The sequence below is a fragment of the Epinephelus fuscoguttatus genome, linkage group LG20, assembly GCF_011397635.1.
Source record: "Epinephelus fuscoguttatus linkage group LG20, E.fuscoguttatus.final_Chr_v1".
In the NCBI taxonomy this organism is placed as follows: domain Eukaryota; kingdom Metazoa; phylum Chordata; class Actinopteri; order Perciformes; family Serranidae; genus Epinephelus; species Epinephelus fuscoguttatus.
The window spans coordinates 21,866,648-21,894,624 of NC_064771.1; the positions used below are offsets into that span (position 1 = coordinate 21,866,648).

At 39.7% G+C, this 27,977-nt stretch overlaps 1 protein-coding gene across 1 annotated transcript in view; it reads right to left on the reverse strand.

Moving 5' to 3' along the window:
- Positions 1–911: 911 nt before the first annotated feature.
- The window catches only part of LOC125880874 (rho-related GTP-binding protein RhoN-like), a 56,492-nt gene continuing 29,426 nt past the window's right edge, over positions 912–27,977 (reverse strand). Inside the window, exons 3-5 of the mRNA XM_049563684.1 lie at positions 17,544–17,653; positions 7,538–7,672; positions 912–1,254 (exon numbers count right to left, since the gene is read on the reverse strand). Of these exons, the coding sequence (XP_049419641.1) occupies positions 1,000–1,254; positions 7,538–7,672; positions 17,544–17,653 (500 nt within the window). The 3' untranslated portion in view covers positions 912–999. The remainder of the gene's footprint in view (positions 1,255–7,537; positions 7,673–17,543; positions 17,654–27,977) is intronic.

Genomic DNA, 27,977 nt, shown 5'->3' on the forward strand with positions numbered 1-27,977 from the left:
TGTCTGTCTGAGACAAAATGTTCAGAGCTGGAGACTACTGTGCTCTCTGCTCTGATGAACTGAGATCTAAAGACAAAAGTGTAACGAATCAAAGATCACCCATTTATACACTTAACTTTTCTAAGCATAATAATTCAGCGTCAAGACCAAATCACAGTCACACGAATAAATTACATATTAAAGATGTTCCAACACTCAGCAGAGCAAGTCTTTTTTTATTTAATTATTACATGTACAACATAACAGTCACCCCCTTTACTCCCTCAGTGACTTTCTTTCCCAGTGTGGATTATTAGAACAATATTAATTTCACAACACTTCAGTCTTATGTGGTGAGTGATTATTCAGTTTTTTTTAATATTAAAAGCACTTGTGGTTTAAGAAAATTAGTGTCATCTCAGCCCACGAGTTTTTTTGTCTGTCCAGATTTTCTTTTGAACTTGTTATATGAAGAGGAACAGAGTTCATTCCCTGACATTTATGAATAACTCGGAACATTTTGCGTGCATCGTATTGTGCTTCATTGACTTAAACATTTAAAGAGAGAGTAGCATTTCAAAACAGGAAACATAACAGAGGTCAAGACCAGCACTGCTACTGCTGGTTCCTGCAAGGGGATCTTTCCAATTATTATTTTTTCACTTTCTTCTCTATACTCACTTTTTTTTTGTCCTTGTGTTTCATTTGCTAACCAGCCTGTTTGTGTCCATGACCATATTTATCCACTTGTTTGAGTAAAAGCAATAAAGAAAAATAGCTTTTGCCACAACAATGACCTCCCCATGATGAGAACACGGCCACAGAGAAAAATAACAAGGAGAGTTTTGCTAAAGATGGACAAACAAATCCTCAAAGAACTCCACAGGATATCATTGGTTCTTGTTTTCATCATATCGTCCTTTATGCAGTGCAAAGATCTGACAAGAATTCACCAATAAATTAAGTTCATGTGCAGTATGTGCGCTACGCACAGGTCAGGCTGCCGGTCAGACTCCAGTCCTACATGAGCACGCAGCTTTTGGCCCGGTCCTTTCTAATGGCAGGTGGGTGCTCATGAATCTCAGTCCGGGGCGGCTGCTGGGAGACCCGCTTGAGTCCGCGACGTGAGCCAGCACGTTTGAGCTGAGGCCGATGGATACGGGACACAGACGCCAAGGTGGTGACGTGGAAAACATCACGGACGCTGTTCTCCGAATACTTTGAGGTGCACTCTGTGTAGGCCACAGCACCGATCTGCCTCGCCAAATTAGTGCCCTGCAAACACAGAAGAACAGAATATGGGTCTGTTAAGATAAACAGTGAAGACACAGGCAGCACATCCAGCAGACAACCTGCAAGATTTACATTCATTTCGAGTTGTGTTTCTGGCTACCTGAGGAATGTAAATCCAATATTTACTTTTCTTTTTAGCTCTCATTTTGGTCTCCACCATCTCCTACGAGAAATGTCTGGCTCTTTAGCTGCTTGTGATTAACTTTGTTATCTGTTTACTATCTGGTGTGTGGGGTAGGTAGCATACACTTGCCTGCTGCTGCTGGGAAGAAAAAGGTTGATGAGAAGAATCCTGAGACTGAACCAAAACAGTAAATTTGCAAGTAGTAAAACCAAAACCCAAAAGCTTAAACGGAAACCTCTGTATTTTTTTTAACCTGGGCCTTATCTCCCCATGTTTTTTTGTCTAAGTCAGGGGCTTACATAGAGACAGAGCAGGAACCCCATGCTACATACTATATTGTATAAAACTGAGTTGCACTTGAAATAATTCTCTGAATATTTCTTGGTCTTCTCTCATTTGTGCATGCCTGTAGTTGCTAAGTCAGTGGCAGTTGTAGCATGGCTAGGAGCCATACCCTCTGCACTTTTACCAGTGGTTTCTGAGGTGGATGGTATGTTAGAGTCTTTCAATCCGTTGTGACTCACAAGAAGGTCCATTTACTTGGAATAATAATACAGCTAATTGGCCAGTATGTTTTATTCATTCATTCATCTTCTAACCACTTCATCCTCTTGAGGGTTGCGGCCAGCTGACATCGGGCGAGAGGCAGGTACACCCTGGACAGGTCGCCAGATTATCGCAGGGCTGATACATAGAGACAAACAACCATTCACGCTCACATTCACACCTACGGACAATTTAGAGTTATCAATTAACCTAGTCCCCAAATCTGCATGTCTTTGAACATGTCTTTGAACCCACGCTGACACGGGGAGAACATGCAAACTCCGCACAGAACGGCTCCCACGCCCGGGATCGAACCAGCAACCCTCTTGCTGTGAGGCGAGAGTGCTAACAACCCACACCACCGTGCCGCCCCAGTATGTTTTAATAGTACATAAATGTTAGGTAACTAGTTCACCTTGCGGTTATGGATAAGTGCTGCACAATGATTAAATGTTAGCTAGCTAACAGGATTGCACAAGAATTCATGGATAACAGCCTATCATTAATGTTGTGTACTGTAAATTAATTATTTTTTGTTAATGAATAGGCCAGTTTACCTTTGCTAATAATATGTTGTTTCATGTTAATGTGTATTTTCTGACATTTTGATTTTTGGAGAAAAAAAAATAAACTTTAGACTTTAAATCATCAAACAATATTTTGGCGGCCCCCTGTAGTATCTCTGAGGACTCCTTGGGGGTTGCAGCCCCCATGTTGAAGACCCAGGGTCTAAGTGGCTAATTGAGACAACAACTTTACTGGGAACTTTTCCAGTATTGACAGAGACTGCTGCAGCTGTAGCAGTGAAACAGGCTGCATTTTAACCCCTACGGACAATTGGGCACCGACAATTTCTGTCCAATAAAAGTGCTTGAATTTACCACTGACAGGCTCAGATCGTTATTTTAAGTGTTTGACAGTATTACTGAAAGGCCCCTGCAGAGAAATGAAACATTGTTCAATACCTTTCACTTATCCAGTTTGTTTATTAGTATGTGTAACCAAGTCTCATTCTGAAATCTACCGAAAGAGATTTCAGAACATGACTTCTCCTTGAGTGAGACTTTGTCACAATAACAAACAGACAAGCAAAATGTTATCAGACACTCACAATAACAATCTGAGCCTGTCGGTGGCAAAAACAAACCCCATAAATAGACATAAACAGATGATGCACAGTTGCCCTTGGACATCACATTGCAGTCTGATTCACCACTACGGCTACAGGGATCTCTTCAATACTGGACCAATTTCAAAAATTGTTGTCTCTCTTAGTCACTTAGACACAAAAACATGTGAAAAACAAGGCCATGATAAAAAAATAAAGTTTCCATTTAAAGACCCTAGAAGGCTCCAAAGTGGGGAGGAGGACTGCAGTCAGGTTGTAATTCTTTATGGGTCCATCACCACGGGCATCGACTTTCATATTGCATTTAGTCATCTGGTCCATTATAACTATTAAAAAGATTAGTGCAGCTTTGAAACTCAAACATTTAATAAGCCCCGTCCTTCAGTTTGTGTGTGTTTGTAGTCCAAAAGAGGGTGAGTCACCTCGAGAGCTGCTGAGAGCTAGTACTTAGAGCTGTGACAAACAAATTGTGTGTATGTGTATGAGAGAGACAGGGGGGTCATCATGGTGGAAAGGATGCATTTTGCATTCTTAAACGTCCCTAAACCATGTTGAACCTCTGACATGCTGTTGGAAGCTTCGTGTATTGCAATAGAGTCAAAATCAAATACTTAATTTTTGCCATACAGAACTGAAAAGTGGACTTTGCAACATTCTTCTGAAGCATTCTCTATAAGTTTATATTATCCCCATTTGTTACATGCTGTTATATTATCCTTGCTTTATCCATTTGTGGATATCAGACCGTTGGTCTCGGTCATGAACAGTGAACATCCCCCTCCTAATAAAAGCCTACGCTCTCAGAAGCATGATAGCTAGCTGGTGCACACAAAAAGCTAAGATCCTCCACACAGCCATGAAATATTCAAGGCCTATCTGTGCAGCTGTAAAACCCGAGCGTAAAAGCTCATCTTATTCCCAGTAGTGGTTATCACCATCTTAAATCTGGACTGGTTGAACTTGTATATGGCGCTTTCATTTTGCTTACCTGTCCTCCAACAGCACTCACTCTGTGCCGGGATGTATCTTGTAATAAAGAAAGGAGAGTCTACATTTTGTATTAATTTAACCAATCTTTCTTTAGATCTCATAAAAAGCACCTCTGCTGTGTTGCCTTCTCACTATCTGTTGAGTTTCTCACTTAATTTCATTCCGTCTTTCTGGAGTGTGTCATCAATTGGATTCATCAACTTCCTTGGCAATGACACGTCGACACTGTGTGACAGTGTGGGTGTTCAGCCATCAGTGTTAGCGATATCCCGTATTGTAGGAGTATCTAGCAGTCAGATGTGGTAATATTATTCCTCCTCTATGAAAAAACATTAAAGGCTCGAGCTGTGCTTCCAGGGAGGCTGCATTATTTTTGCATTAATGGAAGCGTTCCAACACTTCACGTCTCTATTTTGACGCCGTTAAGCCGATTACAGCGGTAGTCACACAGTTAGTGTGCGGTTCATTCTGGCGAATGCACCTCTCCTGGGGATCACATCAGTTGGTCAAGTGGCTGAAATGTAAAGGTCCCAGTTTGATGCTGTTCGTAATGCAGCCCTTAGAATGGGGCCCGTTAAGAAAAGCGCTGTGGCAACACTTTAAAGTACAAATTCAGTCACTTTCAACCTGTGCTCTATTTTCCATCTTTTTTGTATTAGTAGTCCAGTGTGCAGGATTTAGGGGCCTTTGTCGGCAGCGATGGTATACAATTTTTATAACTAGGTTTCACAGGTGTGGACTTGAGTCATATGACTTGAACTTGAGTCAGATTTGAGTCACAAGTTTGATGACTTGAGACTCAACTTGACAAAATAACAAATAAAAAACCTGAGACTTGACTTGAACTCAAACACCAATGCCTCGTGACCTCACATGGACTTGAGCCTTTTGACTTGAAAATACTTGGTTCTTTCTCCCAAAGGTTAAAAAGTATGACGAATCGTGTCATTTCTCTATTCATTCCCAGCAAGCTGTCACCTTTTATTTTTAATTTTTTGGAGTTTTTTTTTGCCTTTATGAGATAGGATAGTTTAAGTGTGAAGGATGGGAGGGAGAGGGCCAGAGGCTGAAACCTACAGCCGCTGCGGCAAGGATATTGCCTTCGTCTATCGGACGCCTGCTTTGTTCACTAAGCTGCTGGGTGCCCCCCAAGCTGACACTTTAATGTTAATAACCGTGTATCAGTGGTGTGGACTCGAATCACATGACTTAGACTTGAATCAGAATCAAGTTATAAATTTGACTTTAGATTTGACTTGGACTTTAACACCAATTACTTGTGACTTCACTTGGACTCGAGCCTTTGAACTTGAAAATGCTTGATTACTTTCCCCCAAGTTCAAATATTAGAAGTATGTTATTTAAAAACTGTGCCATGAATCAAATAATTTCCCTTCATTCCCTGAGTCAGTTAACATTAACGCTATTCACTCTCAGGGAGTCAACACTTAATTCCCTAGGTGATTCAGTTAGTTTGAACCAATCTAACAGCATCCAGTCAAGTTGCAGGAGAGAATTATGAAGAACTAACATTACGTACAAAAACTGGTCAACAAAAAACAAACTGCAGTGTGCAAAACGTGCAGGTTGAAAATCATAGACGCAACAACATCCAACAAACTTGTTTTAACAAATCTAAAGAGGCATTCATGATTTTTGCAAATTTAGTATGTTTTTACTTCATTGTTTAAATGACATTTCGTGAAAAACACATTATGACTAGTTTAGGACTTGAAACTTAAAGTTTAGGACTTGGGACTTAATTTGGGACTTGACTTGAGACTTGACTGTCTCAGAGTCCTGCACCTGGTCGGGTACCCGACAAAAAAACATATATAGAACAAGTAAAACAAATGAAAAAGATGTGTAGTTATTGTGTAATACTTTGACATCCAAATCACTATTATCAAACCACAATTCCTTTTATTCTAAAAGTCAGTGACACAAGTCAAACGTTTGACCCCATCATCAGATTCGTCACCAACATGGAGGACTCCAGTGATGACACTTTGCAGCCCAAGGATGAGGTCGCAGCCTACATCAAGTTCAAGACACCTATGGAGGTTTTTTGGTGGTGGAAGAGAGTTGTTGCATAGCGATGATACACCATCTCATCTAGGTGTATTGGTGTGAACCAGCAGATTTTTAGAACGTTGCAGAAGGGCGCATTGCAAGCAGTTGCACGTTTCAATTCATCTCATTGCGAATCTCTGGTCTGAACTGGGCTCTAGACGCTTGGCACAGGGGAGAAGCTTCAGTTCTGCAACCTCACCACTAGCAGCCACTAAGTCCTACACATTAGACCTTTAAGCCACAGTGTCATCAATTGTTTGACCACAGAGTTACTGTGCCTCCATATTAGTTTCTGCCAATACAATACTATAAAGTGAATGGAAACACAGTTCAGCCTCAGATGCACCTGAAGTGTGTTTCACTGTTGAATGTTCATGCTAGAAATGCACTTTTTTTTTTTTTTTTTTTGCAAAAACAGGTAATTAAAATAATGTGTAGTCATTGTTGTCACAGTTTGGATGCAGCTAAATTGGACACATATAAGAGTAAACTAAACAAGACATACTCTGGGTGCCTTTGGGATGATTATTTTAAGTGTTCTTTAATTAGAGCTGCACTGGAAAGCTACAGTAGGCATTCAGCCAAACAAGGTTAAGGTGCCCTCACAGTAAGGATTCTAGTCAGCGCAGATGGGAAAGAAAGAGTTTGAAAGTTTAAAACTGCTGCTGTTACACTTTCAGGAAAACATTTGGTGTCATCAGAGGTTTCCCTTAATTTGGAGCTAAATCACTTCATCCAGAGAAAGTAATCTGAGATCTTGATGGAGCAATTTTGATGCCATTACTGACAGGAAAATGAGGGTGGTTACCTTTGCTTTGTCAAAGGTATGAGAAAATATTAATATGTTGACAAAAGGCTGCCAAGAAGTGTGAATTCACATTTACATGAAAATAGGCTATTAAAATTCATGCATGCCACTGTTCATCGCTCCAAGACACAAACAAAACAATTGTATTATCGCGCATCCGGCTGTTTGTCTCTATCTTTGCTCAGTCCCAGCTCTTTTATTCTCCTTGTGTTTTCATATTTGTGGAAGTTATGATCTGAAGCAAATGTCATTCTCCCAGTTCATTTTCAGAAGTTTTGTTTATGTGCACAGAGAAACAAAGTAATGGGTGTCATTTGTCTGGGACGATACTATTAAATTTGTTCGTAAATCAGTGATACTATAGGCAAATGAAAATTGCTGCAGCGGAAAATTACAAAGTACTGTACATTTGAAACCATATCTCATGCGTGTTCCAAATATTGTAATGTTAAATAAATTAAATCAATAGTGTTCAGTTCGGTTAAATTACCACTGCTATGGTTGCAGGAGCAGCAGTTAATTTCAAGCTAGGTTTGACACTGTTGATGCAAACAGATAAAGAGAGATGAGTGGGGTTTTTCTCTGCGCTCCTCACCTGTTCGTGGGTGACAGGGATGAGTCTGTGTTTGGAGAGCTCTCTCATGACGTTGAGGTCTGTCCTCATGTCCAGCTTGCAGCCGACCAGCACCACTTTGGCATTGGGACAGAACTCCTGCGTCTCCCCCTGCCACTGTATATCAAGAGACAAACACATATCAGGCACAGGGTCATTATAAATCAAATAGGGGTTTAACTGAGGGTAATACAGGACATGTCATTGCAAAACAAAGGACTCTAATCTGCTGCTACAACAGCCTCCACTCTGCTGGGATTGGCTTTTCACAGGAGTTTGGCACCTGGCTGCAGGGATTTGTTCCCATTCATCCAAAACTGCTGGATGGGTTTAAGGTCAGGGCTCTGAGCATGCCAATCAAGTTCATCCACGCTAAAGAGGGAATAACAATCCTGCAAACTGCTGCCACAAAGCTGGAAGAGCATTGTCTACATAACATTGTATGTTACATCATTAAGATTTCCCAAAGATTAGAACAAAAGGAGTCTGAAAAACACTGTAAAGAATGTGGTGATGTAGACGTGGTTGTTTTTCTTGAGAGGCCACTGTGTTAAACAGCTGTTCTTCTCTTTTATTGTTTGTTTTTTATGTTGTATAAGTCGTATTTTTATATGGTTTTGCACGACTGCTACCTAGGCCTCTCTAGTAAAACAGATTTTTTTTTTTATCTCAATGGGACTTTCTGGTGTAATAAAGGTAAAAAAAAAAGAAAATGTAGACATATTTTTTGGTCATATAATTTAGTAGTCACACATCCCTGTAACCTAGAAACAGCTTCTTTCTTCTTCTTTCAATAAAGTCATTTGAATACCATCTGAAGGGGACCTATTATGCTTTTCCTTAGTTTCTGTCATATATGTAATGTTACATTGTCAGACGTTCATATTAAACTTATTCAAGTTTCAAATAATGAAATATATGTGAGAAAAAGTAATCCCTGTGATCAAGAACTTCAGGCTTTAGACCGTTCTGAATACTCTGTTGCCAGTGTTTTTTCAACCTGGTCTCACTCCCAGACACACATACCGATGCATGGTCAGCAGCCCTCGGTGTCAGATACAACACACATAGCCACCCCTTAGCGGCAGTATGTGACGCATTGGGTGATGGCATTGTTTAACTTCAAAGCAAATGCCATTGCATAAAGAGCAAGAAAGTCTGTATAGGGCAGTAGGGAGTTGAGCTGGATGGGTCAGATGAACTGAGACATTCAAGGCGGGATACCGCAGTTTGTTTCCCACGTGAGACCAAAAGTAAATGAAGTTATTTTAATAACCCCGTTAAAGGGTTTTTTGAGGGGAGTTTTTCCTTATCCACTGAGAGAGGTCCAAGGACGGAGGGATGCTGTATGCTGTAAAGCCCTCTAAGGCTAATTGTGATTTATGATATTTGACTTCATAGATCAAAATGAAAATACTATTTGTATACCCCCTTGAGTCATGCTTTGTTATTGGACTACAATGAACTTTGACTTGACTAATCTGTTAAGCACTTTGGGTTGCTTTTGGGTATGAAATATGCTATATAAATATATTTCCCTTGCCCTTTTGCCTCACCTAACAACATATGGAAAATGCAGTTATTTAAACCATGATATGTTTTTCTACACCAAACTATGTGCTTGCCTGAACCTAGGGGAGTAAAGTAAGTCATCAACCTACATTCAAAATTTATATTGAAAGGTGACTCGATAAATTAAGAGAGCTGAAACCATAATTTCCTGTGAAAACAGACGTATATCTTGAAAAGACACAGTATGTGTATCGTAGGGTGACCATATTTTGATTTCCAAAAAAGAGGACACTCGGCCGGCCATGACATAGCCTACTTAAATGATACTCGCAGTTTACTCAAAGATGCCTTATCATTTTAATATATTTAAAATTTATATGTATGGATAGAAAATTCAGTTATATTACAAAATAATATCTCTCAAAGACAGAAATTCAGATAGGCCCCAATAGGGGACACATACACACACTAGAGTGTGGCGATCCGAGCCCGATGGTACCCAACGGGTCGGGCCGGTTTGGTCAAAAATGTAGTTATAAATTGTATTCGGGCTCAGGTCGGATTCGGTCAGCTTTCAGTGAAAATGTAGTGTAAAAATAAATAAAATCCTATTGTCTGTCCTGTTTATTGCTTGGGCACTGTTATTTACGTGACAACACCTGAACATAACACACACAGACACACATTGGCTGTTTGTTTCTACCTCTCCCCTCGCTGGAAGTCTCGGACCTCCAGCCGCCCGCCTCCGCCTTGATTAAACGCTGAAAATAAAATAAAAGAGGGAGACAGGTTTTTCCTATTTTATCTTATTTTGTTTTATTTCTCCCTCTCCTCTTGCTGAAGTGTCGGACCTGCCGCCTCCCGCTACCGTCTCAAACACGGAGGTCTCCCTCTCCGCACGCCCGGCCTGTAACCGTAACAACTGTGTGACACAAACTCAGTGCTTTGGTCATTAAATAATGTCGGGCTCGGTTCGGGTTCGGACAGAAATATGCGGCCCGTGCCGCACTCTAACACACACACACAAACACACAGAAAACCAGACATTATCATCAGTTTATAAAAAACCCCGGACGCCCCGGAGAGGACGTGAAAAGTGGACATGTCCGGGCAAAAGAGGACGTTTGGTCAGCCTAGATCGAGCATAAGTTGACACGCTGTCCTTGAACATCCATAACCAATGTTGTCAGGGTACCTACAGCATCATAGTTTGAAGTTTAGGGCTGCTTGACAAGTTGGAAGTGAGAATGTGTTGGTTTTTGCTAGTTTCAAGACAAGCTGACTTCAGCTCGTGACAGACTGCTTTATATGGTCAGCTGCTCCATGCATGCTACTGCAGGTGTTTACGTTTACATTACATACACTGCTACATGTAGCTACATGCTAACATCACGGAATGTAATTCTGGTTGCCCACATTGTTATTCCTTTCTCCCTGATTTCAGATCATAATCCTATTTAAGCATGTCCAGTTGTGAAGACTTAATTGGTGGTTTAGAACAGGGGTGTCAAACATACGGCCCGTTAAAGGGTCCAATAAGACACACTGGATGATGCTGCACACCTAATAGTGATGCACTTCCGAAGGCTAAGAAGTGTCAGGTTCCAGAAGCAAGTTAAACAGTGAGTAGCTTTCTTCATGTAACATGCTGCCTCAGAGGTTTTTCTATCCTGACCAGAATACAGCTCACTGAAATTACAATGCATACGTATTCTGGTCATATATTAAAGATAGTGTACATTATGGAAAATATTGTCAAACAGCAGCTTCAATACAAAAGAATTTGTATCAGACTTCTATATTAAAACAATGTTGGTGGCACCCTGTTGCTAAGACACTGTGAAAACGTATGATTTGTAAATGGCTTGTAAGGCAGGGAAACACTTAACCTGCTTCCTCAATAGCTTCCACTTTAGATTAGTGTGGAAGGAGCAGAAATGTATAGGAAAATGCTCCTGTAATGACTGACTGATGCTGTGAAAATTGCACTTATTCTTTTGAAGACATCACAGGCTGTCATCTGTTTTGTTCTTTAAACTAAAAAAAGGAAACATTTGGACGTGTGTTTTATTTACAGGATATTATGCAATGGTTTTACTGGTCCGGCCGAGCTGCAATCAAATCAGACTCTATGTGGCTTATCAACTAAAATGAGTTTAACACCTCTGGCTTAGAAGCTTTTACTATCGATTTTTCACCGTAGCAAGTGCTGCTATATTCTTTTACGCTCATTTCCCGGCTGCAATGATGGTGCAGAGCGGTACAGAGGAACGGAAGAACCTGAAACGCTGACCAGTCAGAGAGAATAGGCTCTTTCTGGAAAGGGGGCTTAAAGAGACAGGCGCTAAGGGTGAATTCAGGTGTTCCAGCACAGACAGTATGAGGTAAATAATCTGTTTTTGAACATCAAAACCTGCTCTAGCAGAAACCCAAAATACAAAGTATGAACCTGAAAATGAACATAATAGGTCCCCTTTAAAGAGTGACTCAGCACCCCCTGAACATCTTATTTTGCTGACCTTCAGTGCTTCAAAATCTTTTTATTCAACCTTTCTTTAATTTAGATTAAAAAGAAAACGGTAATCTTTGTTAGTGGCCTGCTGCTGTTACAAGAAAATTTCGTACATTTTTAATAAATTGTGTAAACCTCAAAGGGCCGTGCCAGTTTTTGTATATCTGTGCAGCATCGATAACGATCAGTGTTTTAAAGCTGGGACTCAAATGACTGAAAATCAGTGTGTCTTTGTGTCTGATAAGCTGGACTTCCTGAACTTTCATCCTCACAACCATAACCTGCAGCAAAAATATATACATATAAAAGACCATGAACTCTGAACTTGCAGGACATTACATCCTAAAATGGTCATTCGATATAACAATCTTCAAACATAAAGCAGTATGATGAACAAATCCTGAAACAATACAACAGTATGATGTTCTGTTCGCTGCAACATGAGCTCACAACAGCATGATGCTCGTGGTCATAAATGCGAGGAGAAGACAGAGACAGACCACAGACATGACTCAAACTACTAAACTGTTTCTCTCTATCGTTCCCTTTCTCTCTGAGACTCTTGTCATTATCTCCTCACACCATGGCACAGACAACCACTTTGAGCATTGCTGCTCCATTTGTTCTCCCTTACAAAGAGATCTTTTCTCCCGGATGCCTGTGTCGCCACTGTTACAGGCTCCGGCGTGTTGTGCAGTTGTGCAGAGTGAGCTGTTGCCTTTCAATAGGACGCTCCGCCAAACAGTGTGCAACTGGTGAATAGCACCAATTTAGATGAGTCACAAAGGACCCATGGGAAGAGCAGCTTATTGTTTGTGTTAATGTTGAGAATTGGTAAGAGTTTTGTCCTGGATAAATAGCAGAATGCGAGCAGTCGGAGCTGAGAATCTGGGTTATCAAAGGAGGAAAATGGAGGCTGGTTATTTTCGATAACTCCAGCTAACAATTCCGTTTGAAAATCAATCCAAGTAACTGCACTTTGAGAATACACACATTAAAACCACCAGGACGGGTTGTGGCTGTCACTGAGAACACTGAGGTCAGGTTTTAATGACACATTAGAAGTTTACATTATATTAATACACACTTATTACACATGTTGGATTTTTAAGGCTGATTCTGACAGTTAAGCCAGGGTAGCAGTGTGGCTCTGTCTGTCTGTGTGGCTAGTTGTGGCTTTTTTTAGTCTGCATGTTTTTCGTCTCAACTCACTTCTATAAATAACCACATCTTAATGACGACAGGAGACTGCTTTACGTATTAAGTCGGCTCAGCAGCAATGCCAACGACCTAACGGTAAAACAACCGCGTTGCTACGCCGCACTCGTTTCTCAAACTGACAATTCACAATAAAGGCTTCACTTCCTGTTCTTTGTCAAATGTACGGTAGCTGCACAGGACCAATACGAAAATTTGCAGAGGTCAAACATACAAGAAAAAAGTAACCTCACATATTTAACAACCTATTTAACGACATTACAGTGACACAAATTTCTCTCTGTATTGTAGCAAGTCATACCATCTAACAATAAAAGAACCTCATCACTGATAAATGGCGCTCACACTAGTCAGAGATTTTGCAGGTGGGTTGAGTTGCACGAAAGGAGTTTCGGACCGGCGCAACTGTCATTTTAGTAGCAAATGTACGTGCACGCTGATTGGCATGTAGGTCTTAAAGTGAGGTGTGGTCAGGTGCATTGTTGGTATATTGCTATTTTGAGGCAGCAGAAATTGATTGTGCCACTTACAAATAAAAACCTGGTATAAAGTCAGAGTAGCGCAGTATTTTCCTGCCATTTAAAGGATGCATTATTCAGATAGTAAGATGCGCTTAGGTAGGTGGGTCCACAAAGTGCATGCACTCAGCTTGTTACACACACAGGGACACGCGGATGGGTTGCAGATGGCTTAAATAATACATCCTTAATTAGGAAAATACTAAATACATTGACTAAAATGTGAACAGAGCAGAGCTTCAGAGCGGCTGTCCGATTCCTAAGAGATTTAAGCACATGAATGCATGTGGAGCAGCGTCACTTCATTGATAAATTCAAAATTTAAAAGCAAAGTTCTTGGTTCCTCAAGTTTACAACTACAGTTTTAATTTTGCTGCTTAAATGTCCCACAATATTTGCTGCAGTGACATTACTTCTCTAACTGCATCACTCTCAGTAGAAAACCGCTCGCTTCTCCAGTTTGCCTAAACTGCCATGCAAATAGCAGTCTGCCAGGTGCAGGCACACCTGGCTTTTAAAGGAAATGGGAGACGACACTCTGATTTGTTTCATTCATTTTATGCCTAAAATACACCTATGATTAAGTGAGGGACTAAATACAACCCCTTTGTCCCTGCTGCCTTTCTTTGTGCCAGGATTATGTGCCATTTAACTTGCAAAAGTGGAGTCGGACACACCCTAAATGCACATGCACTGTAGATCTTTTAAATAGGGCCCTTTGTCTCTGAACTGTGGCATCGAAACAACAAACATGAATGACTCAAAGCTTTAAAAAAATTAACTTTCTACTCAGATTTTATGCACATGATGGTTTGTTCAAAAAACTATGATAGTTTTCCTAGAAATAACTTTAAAAACATTGCAGTATGTTGCAACATATTAAATTGTAACCCCTTTATTGTGATCTGTGTTGTCTCGACAGACTCTTGCCGATACACCAATAATATACTCTATTTATACCGACTGACCTCGGGGTGATTCATTCAGCTACGATAAATCAGTGGATGAACGTGTGATTGCAATTATAGACCCTTACATCATCAGCCAGTGTGTGGGTGTCTGTCCTCCTCTTCCTCTTCTATCGTGCTATTGTGTAGTATTTGTAGTGTCTGACCTTCAGATGTACACTTTGAGAATGCTTTATGTTGCAGCCTTGAGTGTTGGGTGTAGAGATGGTCTCATCACAGCTTTCATTATCTCCAACATTTCCTTTGCAAATAGCCCGATACTTCAATCCAAGCAGGCAGCGAGGACAGTAAGACAGAGACGAGACAGAAAGCGGTGCTGGCAGGCTGCTGGTCCCAAAGTTATGAACAAAAGCTGAGAAATGTTGCCAGCTGCAAAGCGAGGGCTGAAGTGTTAAAGAGGTGATAGCCGAGTAGAGACGGGGATAACATCTTAGATTTGGTGGTGATGGAGAAATCTCCCAACATGAGAGACTTGAATGAGTATTTGAACAGAGATTGGACTGAGGAGGAGAACAAAGGGTATAAACAGAAAAAAAGGGAAGCGATAAGAAGTCAAGGGGTGTTTTGTAGCTTCGCAATACTGAGGAAAAATAGTCCCTCTGAGAGCAAAATTGGAGGGCACATGAATTGTTTAAGTGGAGGGCTGTCAGAAATGGCAGAGGAAAAAGTGTTATGTACTGCAAGGGCGTTATTTAAAGATTGCAATGCCAAAGTAAATGGAAACAAGTAATGGTGGCGCATTGCCATACTTAAGCACTTAGATTGAATAAGTTCCTTTGTTTTGTCTCTAATGTTTGAATAGAGCGAACCATCAACACGTCACTTTGGCATCCTGGGCATGCATTGTGAGATCAGTTTATTCACCAGTATTACTATGGTCATCTACTCAGGTCAAAAGTCAAGTTAGTTCTCAAGTGGACCCCCTGTAGATGTGAGCGTTTGTCCAACATAAAAGATAATTGTTTTTTATCTTGGATTGATGATGTCATTGATGAACGATGAGGCTGACTGCAGGAATGTCCGCGGACTGAAAGGTCAAACGCTCCAACACATCTGTTGTTCGTTAGCAGTTAGCATTAAGATTTATCAATATCTAAAATATGAATAGTTTGCACAGAAAAAATATGTTTTGTGTAGAATGAATGCTCATCACTTGGAAAGATTTTTCTTTTGTCATAAGAAAACAGGCTTAAGGGATATATTTGGATTGTTCCAAGAATACTTGCATGGCATGTGTAAAGGTTTATTGGTTTCTGTAATTGTTTGCATGGATGTAAGTGTGCAGAAATCTTTTTCTACCAGTCTGGAGTTATTGATATTTCCAGCACCTTGCCAAGACCAAGCTGGGTGGAGCGGTAGTTATTCTACATCAACATTATTAGTAAAAAATCCCTATTTTAGTTTCCATGGTCTCTTATGGAGCTACAGTGGAGGACGGTACAAAAGACACACACATCTCAACATCCGATGGAGTTGGTACTGGACTGTCTGGTAAAGTAGAAAACAAATAGGTCTGCACACCACGCAGCTCTAGTTTAGAAGGATATTAATGCAGAGTGACGTTTCAAGCCCTTGGCTCATCTATTTTTCTACTGAGCTACAGTAGGGGGCCATTTCAGCGACAATGCACCAGCAACAAACCTACACACAACTACCAGGATGAGGACACCAACTTGATCTGGCAACTCAGACTCCTCCACTTACATGTGAGCTTTGGCTCAACTTAAAGTGGCTATGATCAGCATTTTTATTATAACAATGTATCAAATGACAATGGGAAACATTCCTAATGGACGTACGGAGAATTACCAACTGAATCTGCTCTCCTCCGCTTTATGGAGCTTCACAGCGAGTGTTCATTCATTATCTATCTGTTAAACTAGCGTCCTTTTTTGGGCCATGGCAGACAGCTGTTTTCAGAACAGAGCTCCTGTCAGCACCGAACAGCATACAGACATACTTAGCGACTGACTGGTGAATATGGGGAGCATTTAACAACTTAAGAGTAGATATTTCCGTCAGGAGTTAGATATGAAAACCCGAGTTCAAAGGAAAAAGAATATTGAACTTACATTTGCAGGGTTATTTCGGCTAATCTTTACAAGCATATATTTACATATGAATGCAGATACATTTTAAAAAGCTGCATAGTAGGGGTAGCAGTAGCTCTATCCATATGGACTTGGCCTGGGAACCGGAGGGTTGCCAGCTAAGGTCCCCATCCGGACCCAATATGGAGTGTGAATTGGTAGCTGGCAAGGCCAGTTCACCTCCTGGGCACTGCCAAGGATCCTTTGAGCAAGGCACCGAACCCCCAACTGCTCAGGGCACCAGTCCAATGCAGCCCCCTCGCTCTGACATCCCTCCATTTATCCATTCATCCCTCCTGGATTTATCCATCCAGTATATATTCTTCTTTTTCTTCTTCTTATTAATATAAAGCTAACTCATCATCAGACGATATCCGATGGGTTCGGACATTTTGGACAATGCACTCTGCCTTCTACAGGGACTATTTTACCTGCTGCTCAAACGTCATTAGGGTCATTAGTCATCACTATTTGGACTATAAACGGACTGTTAATAGAAAGCGGAACACTTGCTTCGTCACCTACAGATTCTGCATGCATATACAAAATCTGTTTATAGAGATGATATTAAGATAAACTTGAAGATTTTAGAATAGCAGAACTTGTCCTTTAAGGCTGCTCTGATGCTTGCCGTCCTGAGAAAAGACAAAATGTACCTTAACTTTATCAGCTATGTTTGAAAAAAAAAAAAAAAAAAAAAGAAACATGACATGTTCACACTTTAGTTAATGTGACACTGACCTTTAAGTTAGAAAAGATAAGATTCTCAGTGAAAGACAGCTCTGCTAAAAAAAAATTATAAATGGAATTCTTTTATAGATCACTTTAACTCATTGCAAACTTTGCCACACAAATAATCTCTCCTTGTTTATTTATTTTTTTGATTTTTTGATTTTTTCAAATTGTATTACATATTCTTGTTTTTCTTTATTTATTTTTTTACTTTTAACATATTTATTCTAAATTATTGTTAAATTATATTATTATTTGTACATTTATACATTACAATTACTAGATAATGTTTTGTTGTTTTCTTGTTGTTGGGTGGGTGGGGTCCCTTTTTGAGGCCCTTAAAGAAGTTCATTTCGCAACAAAACTGGGAAAGACATGTCATTTTAGACTTGTAATTTTATACTTAATAAAAATGTATGAATAAAAAAAGAGGCTGACCTTTTTCAACACGCTGTCCAGTGTCTCCGGACGGCTGATGTCAAAGCAGATGAGAACAGCGTCGGAGTCAGGATACGCTAACGGCCGCACATTGTCATAGTAGGCTGAACCTGTGGGTGATAAATACACAAAGACATGACCAACTTTTCCAGGCGGATTATATGTAATTTAGTTACTTTGCAAGAAAGTTAACTTTTTTATCACAGAGCGAGTCATTCAGGGCACCTTTGGCGGTAATAACTATGATTAAATGTAATCACCATGAACTAAACCACTCTGCAGATGACAATGAGTGGGTGTGATTCATTGCTTTTGGAACGAAACAGAGGGGCCTCGTCCACAACCCCTCGTCTGTTCGTCTGACGGTCTTGAATGAGCCCACGGACAGACATGTGACAGTGATATAATGAATGGCTCACACAAAGCGTCACCTGGTATTTCAGAATGGCATGTTTTTTTGCTGGGGGGCCCGGCTGAATTGAGCATTGTGACCTGGGCAAGGGGACACATTCCTATCCAGAGGGGGACAACATTCCCTCTGCGTTTGCCTCATTGTCCCCAACACTACGTGCTTTTGTCACCGTGCACAGGGCTTTGGCAACTTAACAAAAATGTGTGCGGCAGAAAATTCCCATAGTCCCCGACTGAATGTGAATCGCTGCCACTCAATCAGCACAAACAGAAAAACACAACTCACACACAGAAGTTGTTTTCAATGTAGCTCAACTTTAAATTTTAAAGACACTGAAGGAGACTCTTATTTCTCTTTAACCTGTCCCTGGATTAATTGTTCAGTTAACACCAAGTATATGTCAAATATGTGTTTAAAAAATAGCTCATTTTATTCCTATAAAAGTTCCCCTCTTTTTCTAGAAAACAATAATATATTTTCATTGACTCATCCTGCACTCAGTGACAAGTTAAATGTGACACTCATAAGTGAACACTTGACCGTTAGCTTGTACTAACTTAGCACTGTAGCTAACGGGAAGAGTAGCAGGTGTGTGTTCAATGCTTTTGCTTCAGTGAAACATAAAACACTTTGCTTATATTTTTAATTGTATGTATCTATAGACAAATGTATCCATTTAATTTATGACAGAGTTGTTTGGAGGTAAACATATCGACAGCTCCAGGCTACTATGGTTTAGCAGGCTAAAACTAGGGACGTGCGCAATTGGTCGGCTAGTCCAACTTTTTGTGCCCAAGGTACACCCCGGAGCACGCCAAAATCTCAAGGCACACCTGTGTTTTTATCTGTACACAACAGCTTCCATAAAGACATAAGACAATAAAAATAAGAAAAAATAAAACAGCTAGCATTTGTGAAACTGTCTACTTACAATTTTTTTTGTCTTTTCTTTTGGAGCTAAGTTGCTAATCAGGGCTTTGGATGTGTCACACTCTTATAATTCCCACGTTCAGACAGCAATAAAGGTTTTTTAATTAAATTAAATTAAATTTCTTTGCTAAAATTTGCCTCTTTCCGGAATCAAAACAATTCTCGCATTCTTCTTCTTCTACGTTTTCTGGCAGTTGGCAACCAGCTTGTAAATGCATTACCGCCTTCCCGACCCAGAGTGTGGATATCACCATGGAGAGAGGTGTGCTACGTCAGACTTAATTCGAACATAACTGTTTCCATCCTCCCTTTCGCGAATCAACATTTTTTTGAATCAACCAAAACCTGGCTAAAGCGAGTGTATTTTAGTTTTTGCGAATCAGGGGATTTTAATTCGAATTTTGGCGTTTCCATCATAATTTTCTGATGTGATACTTCTAGATGTGCATCTAAACAGGCTGATGGAAACATGGCTACTGAGTCGGGTCACTGTCTGTATATTGTCAGTGCACGGTCCGAGCAATTTGCGGATTAAACTTCATTTGATTTACTCATTCACTCACTCTGCTAATATTTACTACTTTACCTTTTACCTCTAATTTTTGTTTCTGCTCTACCCCATGCTGTCTCACATAGCTTGTTCCCCTTTACATTGTTTCACCCTCTTATTAAGTCGAGCATCTGCACACCATTACATGAGTGATGGTTTTGTCACAATCAGGGTGCACTTTTCCACTACCTCTACCATCGAACGATGCGTCTAGTACATGGGACAATTTTGATAGATCTATTTTTCATACAGTCCTGTTTCGTTTGTGTGTTTTTTTAATATATAAAAAGAAAAATGTGAGTAATGATTTCAAACGGCTCTTAAAATATAAGCATTTTTTGTACAGTATTAAAAGAATTGATCAATTTTGACTGTTTTCTGAGTGTTCACTTTTAGACTAGTCGACAAGTTTATTTTTAAATGTCAATTATTAGTAATGTATTTTTGATCACCTTTAATCAGTTGTGACTATTGCAACTTTACAAAACAGTCCAAGTTGTAAACCCATCCCCAATTCAACTTGATTATCTGTTTTAAATTATTTGGAGGTTAAAATAAAGCTGAAAGCACCATATAAATCTGGCACAATTGCACCTTTTATTGCAAAATAAAGCACATATATACAGTGCAAACATACTGTGTGTTTTCACTTTCTCATGAGCGATTCACAAGAAAATAAAATAAAAAAGAGGATGTGTTAACAATAATTTTAAATCGGGGGATAAATGTTATCCTGACAGATAATATGGCTAGGATTATTCTTTAAGCTCCCAGTCGTTTTGCACTTTGATTACACAACACCAACACACCTGAAGGGCAATGCGCAGGTACAGTGTGTGTGCCCAAACCAGCAGCTATATTTACCACAATTTGTGTCTGGCTGTCATAATTTGGCCCCAAAGCAAACCACGTGTTTGTGCATGTGTGTTGCTTTGGTCAAAAATGTCAAACTAAAGGCCACGACCATTTTCCCCCCTCACTCTCTGTACGACTAATTCCTGCTCCTGGGTTTCACACATTCTGTATTCACACATGCACGTTCTCTCTGAGCCTTTTGTGCTTTAACATGTCTGGATGTAGATCGAGTTTAACACAGGAAATGAGGACGATTAATTTAATAAAAGGCAAAGGGCGCAGGGGTGAGCGGAGGTGCATCCGACAGTTCCCATAAACCACCCGTAGGTCTCCGCAGCTTCCATATACGCCCACTGGCAGCAGCGCACAGACAGCTGTAGCTCAGCTTCACACAGTCAGCTCCACCTCTGCATCAGACGGCAGCTGTGATCATCCATAATGTTAGAAAGTTTCAGTCTTTGTCTCCATAAAAAGTTCAGAAACAGCAGCCATTTCTTTTTTGAAGTTAGTGACAGCGTTTTGCCAATGCCCCTGCTGTAAATCCTTTAAGTCCGTGTTTCTGCCTTTGTGTAAAACAACAACAGATCTAAGTCTGAGCCCACCTGAAGCCAAACAAAGTGTTTTTATGAAATACTGCTGGCCTAATCTGGGCAATAGGACAGGACGCTGTAAAAGAAGTCATTTGCGGAGCTGCTTCGTCAGCATTTCTGCAGGTACACCAGACTTATATAGGCTACAGCTATGCAGAGTAATGTCTTTTGGTCAGCTGCTATCATTAGAACTCGTGCCGACTATTGCAAAATATGATGCATTTGTCCACACACCTACAGTTATAACACATACAGAGATAAACAACATAAGATTTATTAGTTGTTTACAGTTTCCACATTACATCATTTTAACTTCCTTTGAATTTATCACATGACTGAGTGGCAGTTATGGCTGAGCACCAGAATGTCTCTGATTGGGTGAATATCATGGAAATGTCAAAGATAACTACTATATTTCTTGATTAAGAGTCTTTGAGATGAAATGTGCATATATTAATTAAGGATTTTAACTTGCAGTCAGATTGCCTCTGATGCTTTTTAGACTGCCAGCCAATACCATTGACTTCCATTAAAGGTAAGGTGGACGGTCATTGTTTTTTTTTTATTCTTATTCAATTACTTTCCCTATCCCGAAAACCACCTGAGTTTTTTTACTTCAGTATCACCACATCACCCACACCACATTTCTTGACCCAGTGCAACATTCAACAAAATTTTGTTTTTCCTCACGAGTGCCTTTATTTTTCAACTTAAAAGTATCCCAGCCAGCACAATTCTTCTTTCTATTCTTGGAAAAACAAAAGGATACTTATTAAAAATGTTTGGTTATGTTATGTGTTTATGTAGAAAAAGTATTGACCAATGTATCATTACCGTTGTTAAACTAGGCTAATTTATATAATGGTAATGATACATTGGTCAACACGTTATCCAAACAAATATAGCATGCTAACATTATTAGCACAAGCCTATGGTATTTTACATTGTATAAATTAGCCTAGTTTAAAAATGGTAATGATACATTGGTCAATATATCAATGATACATTGGTCAATATATCAATGATACATTGGTCAATATATCAATGTATCATTACCATTTTTAAACTAGGCTAATTTATACAATGTAAAATACCATAGGCTTGCGCTAATAATGTTAGCATGCTATATTTGTTTGGAAAACGTGCTTAGTATAAGACAGTTGTTTGCGGGTGAGTTGTAATGAAGCAAAATTTTGTGCCGTTACCTTTGTTAAATGTCGCTGTTGTCCCTGGTTTGATATGAGAAGAGGAAAAGTCCACTAGTTGCAAGGCTACTTTATACAATGAAAAATGCCATAGGCTTGTGCTAATAACATTAGCATGTTGTATTAGCTGGGAAAATGTGTCCAGATAAAGACAAGTGTTTGTCTGTGAATGCTGCGAGTTATCGTGAAGCTGATTTGTGTACTTGTGTTTGAAACTGTCTCTATTAAGCCATGTTTAATGTGTGTTTTGAATCAAGTAAACTTTACAGCACCTGACAGAAACCCTGCCGCTGACTAGTGTTTTTGAGGTGCACAAGTATAAATATAATCTATAATGATAAACTGTATTTGTGTACAAAACTTTCTCTTGGAATAAGACTAGAACTGTTTCAAAAATTAAAATATATTACTAAAATAACTGCTGGTTGGTGGATAAGATACAAGCCAAGTTAAACACAACTCTTGTTCATACCACTGCTCCACCAGTTTCTCCTCCTTTTCAACGGTAAAAGAGAAAAGACTTTTGCACATTCTTGCACCTCCACGTTTACTGTCTACCCAGTTCACTGCTTCTTGTTCGGTGTTGGAGAAAGCGCAGATATTTTTCAGTGTTTGCATGAACCAAGACTAAGAACTTAAAATAACATCAACCATTTGGGTTTTGCGCAACAGCAAGAGAAGACAACTGATTTAAGTCAGCTCAGACTGAGTTTATGACCAACTTACACTAAATGATCAAGATCACGGAAGCAGGTACCAACTAAGGTAACTCTCATGACTTTATTCCAACACTGGAAATTCGTCTGCGACAGTGAAGTCACTTGAAAGGTTGTTGGTGTTAGGCCTGCATGAGTGAGAAACATTTTTCACTCATGATTGTGAAATAACCCCTCAAACAATTTCTATTTTGTCAAGAGAGAAAAGCCTGAAAATACCTTCACTGAGGACACACTGAATCACTTTGCCATCACTTTTTTTCTTCAGTGTGCTCAGTATAAAACCTCAGATACAAGCAAATTAAGTTTCTCCCAAACTTTTCCCCCAAGGCAAGAAGGAAAAAATAAAGAGCATGGCAGAATGCTCAATAAAAACATAATGAAACTCTATTATGCTTTAATGTAATTTTAAAAAGTCATTTTACACAACCTCCCTCTACTCTTCTACATTTTTTCAAGCAGAAATAATGAAGGTGGAAATCTATTCTCCATTAAAAAATGTAGGACACACAACAGAGTTAGACAACAACATGATGGATCACAAATCTTTTAAAATAAACTGATTCACAAAAACTGTCTTTGGTGCTGATCTGGGCCCAGCTGCTCAGGAGTAATTGGATTAAATCTTGACAATAGGTTGTTCACAAGGATTCTGAGATGGGATTAGATCACATAATCCAGTTTTGTTTTTTATTAATACAACCAACAGTTAACCAGGTATGTCTTGTTGAGATCAACAGTCTCTTCTTTAGGGGAGACTCCACCAAGACAGCAGCATAAAAAACATTATACAACAAGAACCACAAGAAAAACATACAAGATATATATTGATATGTCGCAATATTAGAATACATTCACACAATGTCAAGTACCAGCTGATTCATTTACCCTTGTACATATGGGAGCTTTGAAATCAGGCAGACAGACCAATTCTCTTAGTTTAAAATCTTTTGACGGCTATTCAAAGTGATGGGAGCAGAGCACATAAAAGCTTTCTCACCCAGCTCAGTCCAAGCACAAGAAACAAACAACAAGACTAAATCTAAAGATGTCAGACTGTAACTAAATCACATCTCTGTTCAATCAGAGTGCAAATGTGTTCATCCAGTATGGCTTTATAAATGTTTAAAACTTTTTTGTAGGATTGGGACACCTGTGTTTTAAACAATCAGAGTGTGTCGGATGTGAAAAATACATATTTTAACTTTGATTTATCACTTTATATCAATTATAGTTACAGTCAAACGTTTTTGTTAGTTGCATTACCAAAGCTGTTTTCTGTCTATTCAATTTGGGGTGCTTCCAGACCTAGAGTTCGCTTCCTTTGGTCCGAATCAGGGACTAATTTTGTCACAAAGTTGTATAATTACCTAGAGTTGGTTCATGTTCTCACAGCAGCATTTACAAGTGAACCAGATCAAATGCCTTGTGTGAGAAAGTTGCTCTTGATTGGTCAGAATTTCCATGTAGGAAAAAATCCAGGAAGTAAACAAAACGTTGAAGAAGAGTACACTTGCAAGATAAATGTGACACTTTCTAATGTCACAATGGAGGGACAGCTACACAGGTTGATTTTAGCGCTGCTCATCGTGGACTATATTGCTGTCATTGTTCATTTTAGTCAAACCATACAGTTTGAAAACGAGGCGCGGCTCCAACTAGAAAACAATGTTTTGATGCATTGGATGTGCTGAATGTGCATATTAAGGCAGTACAGGAGGAGGTGCACATTAATAATCCTCCAGGACTGTAACATGCTCATGTTTAACCCAAACAATGTGTCATGACTGCAGCTGGTTCAGATCCAGGTCAGAACACGTTATCACCACAAACAAACCGCATCAGAGGTTGTTTGTAAACGGACCAAGACCACCTCTTCAAGAAGGTCTTGGTCCGGTTCTTTTGGTGTGCACCTTAGTGTGATTGCTGTGTTCACACCTGCCCAAACAAACCGCACTTAGGGGGCAAACACACTTGAGTTTTATTGAACTGACCCAAACAGGGCAGGTGTGAAAGCACCCTAGACAACCCTTTTCCCTAGAAAATGCATTTGTATGTTACTTAACAGCTTTCTTAATTATGATATTGTTGCAACAATCATGTTCAGAGACGACGTGTTTGTCAGGTAACGAAACACAATGTTCATATTGTAGTAGCCTCCCCAGTCACTGTAGTAGGTGACTGGGGAGGATGATGGATGTACAAAGTGCAGGACTTTAACACCAGTACCCCATGGTCATGTCCAGACACCTGTCTTTTAGGGTTAGACGACAAATTCACTTTAGTTAAGGTTTGGAAAAGATTTGGTTTTGGTTGCATTTTAATGAAAAAGGTAATAAAAAATAATGCTGTCGTCACTATTGAATAAACTTAATTTGCTCTGCATTACATTTACCTCAAAACCCATTTGCAGTTTCAGATTACTTGTATATAAACATATTGTCTAAGAGACAGATCAAAATGAAAATGTAAGGTGACCCCACCCTGGCTATTCTATCAGTTGTTTTTCACAAACCTACACTGTGTTATGTACTGCCATTTTAGAGCACTGGTTATCTGCATCTGGTAATCTTGAAAAGTCTGTATCTTGATCAGTGTTATCCAATCCAATGTTGCTTTGAAATACCCACACAGAGTTAAAATGGATTACCTGATCAGTAATAGCCACAGCAAAACATGGGATTTCCAAATCCAGATCATTCTGATCCAGATTAATTTCTTGAACTGGGCCCTGCAGGCATCAGTGATCAGTGTTATCCAATGCAGCATTATGGTACCCACTCTCACTTTGCTCCGTCTTAGTCCGGCCACCCGTTGAGACAACGTGAGCTGTTTATTTAGCAGCCCGTCTATCGAGTTTAGCAGATTGCTTTTCTCTGGTGAATTCAGTTAGCTGGTACTCCTTCAGCAGTAATATAGTTGTTTATTGTTCTGCCAAGTCCTTCTCTGTTCAGTCTACCTAACACTGCCAGAATAAACAAGCATCAAGACTCTCCTGAGATTCAAGTGTGTCTGCGCTTGAATCCTTCTCTTCCTCCTCTTATCAGTGGTTCCAAAAACAGATACCTTCCAAAACCAGCTTTGAAGAAATGTCTTATTACATTAAGCTGTCAAAAGCTTTTAGTTTGTGTCATCAACCATCCCGACAACATACAGGAGGGTTTGCCGATGTCACAAATGTTTCTAATAGTGATAGTATATTCTGAGAAATACACTTATTACTTTCTTTCTGTGAGATAAAAGATTGATACTACTGCGGTTAAAGCAGCTATAATCAATATTTTCATATTAACAATAGATCACATGTTTACTTGTTTGTGAAAGAGATTGCTCATAGAGATTAATCCGCCCACTCTGTAGCTCTCCTCAGCTCTGCAGAGTGTTTTAGTGTTTTCAGCTGCTTTACTTTTCTGGACCACAACTTCAGTGTTTTGGTTCACTCTCACCGCACGCATCAGCATTCTCAGCCACAGCACACAGCTGTTTACAGTGAAAAAACGTCCAATAAACCCACAGTACACTACCAGGTCAGCACCAAACAGCAAACAGGCAGAGTTAGTGACTAGCTGGGGAACATAGTGGAGCATTTAAAGTTAAGGCCCAGACATACCAAGCTGACAATAAAGAACTAATGGCAAGGAAGGCTAACTGCTGCATTGCCTCATGTCGCCTGTGTCCTGGCCAATAAGTAGTACTTGAACACACCACATAGACTTCAGCCAACGGACAACAAGCACATACTTTCTGTACGTGTGAGAGGAAACAGTTCTCCATAACATCAGGCTGCGTCTGTATTCATCATTGAAAAAGGGAAACCGAAAGAGCAACAGGATGGATTCAAGATGCTAGTTAGCCCATTAGCACATTAACAGCACAATCTGGTGTTGAGAAAACAAAAAGATATTTTCTCATGCGCTTGCGAACAATAACACAAACAATTATGAACCCCAATGGCAAAAAAAATAATCTTGCCTAGTATAACAAATTTGTTTCAATCTCACAACCTCTTGACTTTAGCTATTTGTTTACTTTCCTCACTTTTGTCTCTCTTCTTGTGAACCAAACTGAACTGCCAATCAGAATGATTTCTGTAAACCATGGGCTCCACCACCTCAGACATTGATTCAACATGATGAGTTGGCCGAAAAACAGCTGACAAAGGCCGACTAGTGCCAATGGTGTGAGATGCACCAAAAAAGTAGGGTGACAAATGCTCACCGACAGCCCGGTATTGACCAATGGTCGACCATTGGCTTGGTGTGTTAGGGCCATTGGATATTTCCCTCAAGAGTTAGTGAGGAACAAAATAAAGCTAAACCAAGAGTGAATGTTGGACTTAAATCAGAGACCGATACTGGATTTTTGGGACCCATGCTGAAATCAATATTAAGGAGTGAAAGAATTTCGATAGTGGTATATTAGCCAATATTACATATACATTATATAGATATATACAAAAACAAACACACACTTGTGACGTCAAGTTGGTGCGTCAAGGTCGGATGTGGTTAAGGTTAGAGTAAAGAGGTCGTTGTTAGGGCTATTAAGAGCCAATCTTGGATATTCTCTGAGATTAAAGTGGGAAATTTTGGAGAAAAAACTCATCAATGTGCTGCCAGGAAGTCAGGGGACGTTGTAAGAGCGGTAGAGTCCATGAAGGGAGTAGGATGTAGTGGATGGATAGCACCGCACTCTCATATAAGAGACTAGGGTTTGAGTCCTGTGTGAGTCACTATTGGCTTGTTATTTTTAGACTTAGTTGACTTATTATTTTCAGTTTTTAGGATGTGTAAAGCTGCTGAAGGTACACTGTGTTCATGAAACTTTAGCTGAATAACTGAATAGACCCGTCATATTTCGTTGTTGGTAGAACGCCCAGGAATATGTTTAGGCAGGGTGTAAATATCATTGTTGGCTGGGCTGTGGACACCTGGGTTCATAAAGCATCTACCTATTACATATACTTCATGTATTAAATACTTCAAGGGTAGAAAATCAAGAAATCACTCATGCTTGTAAATGAATTCAGCTGCACTGTTACTCCTAAAACTGCTATTAGCATAATCTTGGATAATGGTGGTGCTTAGTCGACTCTTCATAATAAGAACAACACACACACACACACAGATTGCAGCCCTCAAGGTTCCATGATGTCAACTAATCCATGTTCAGCACT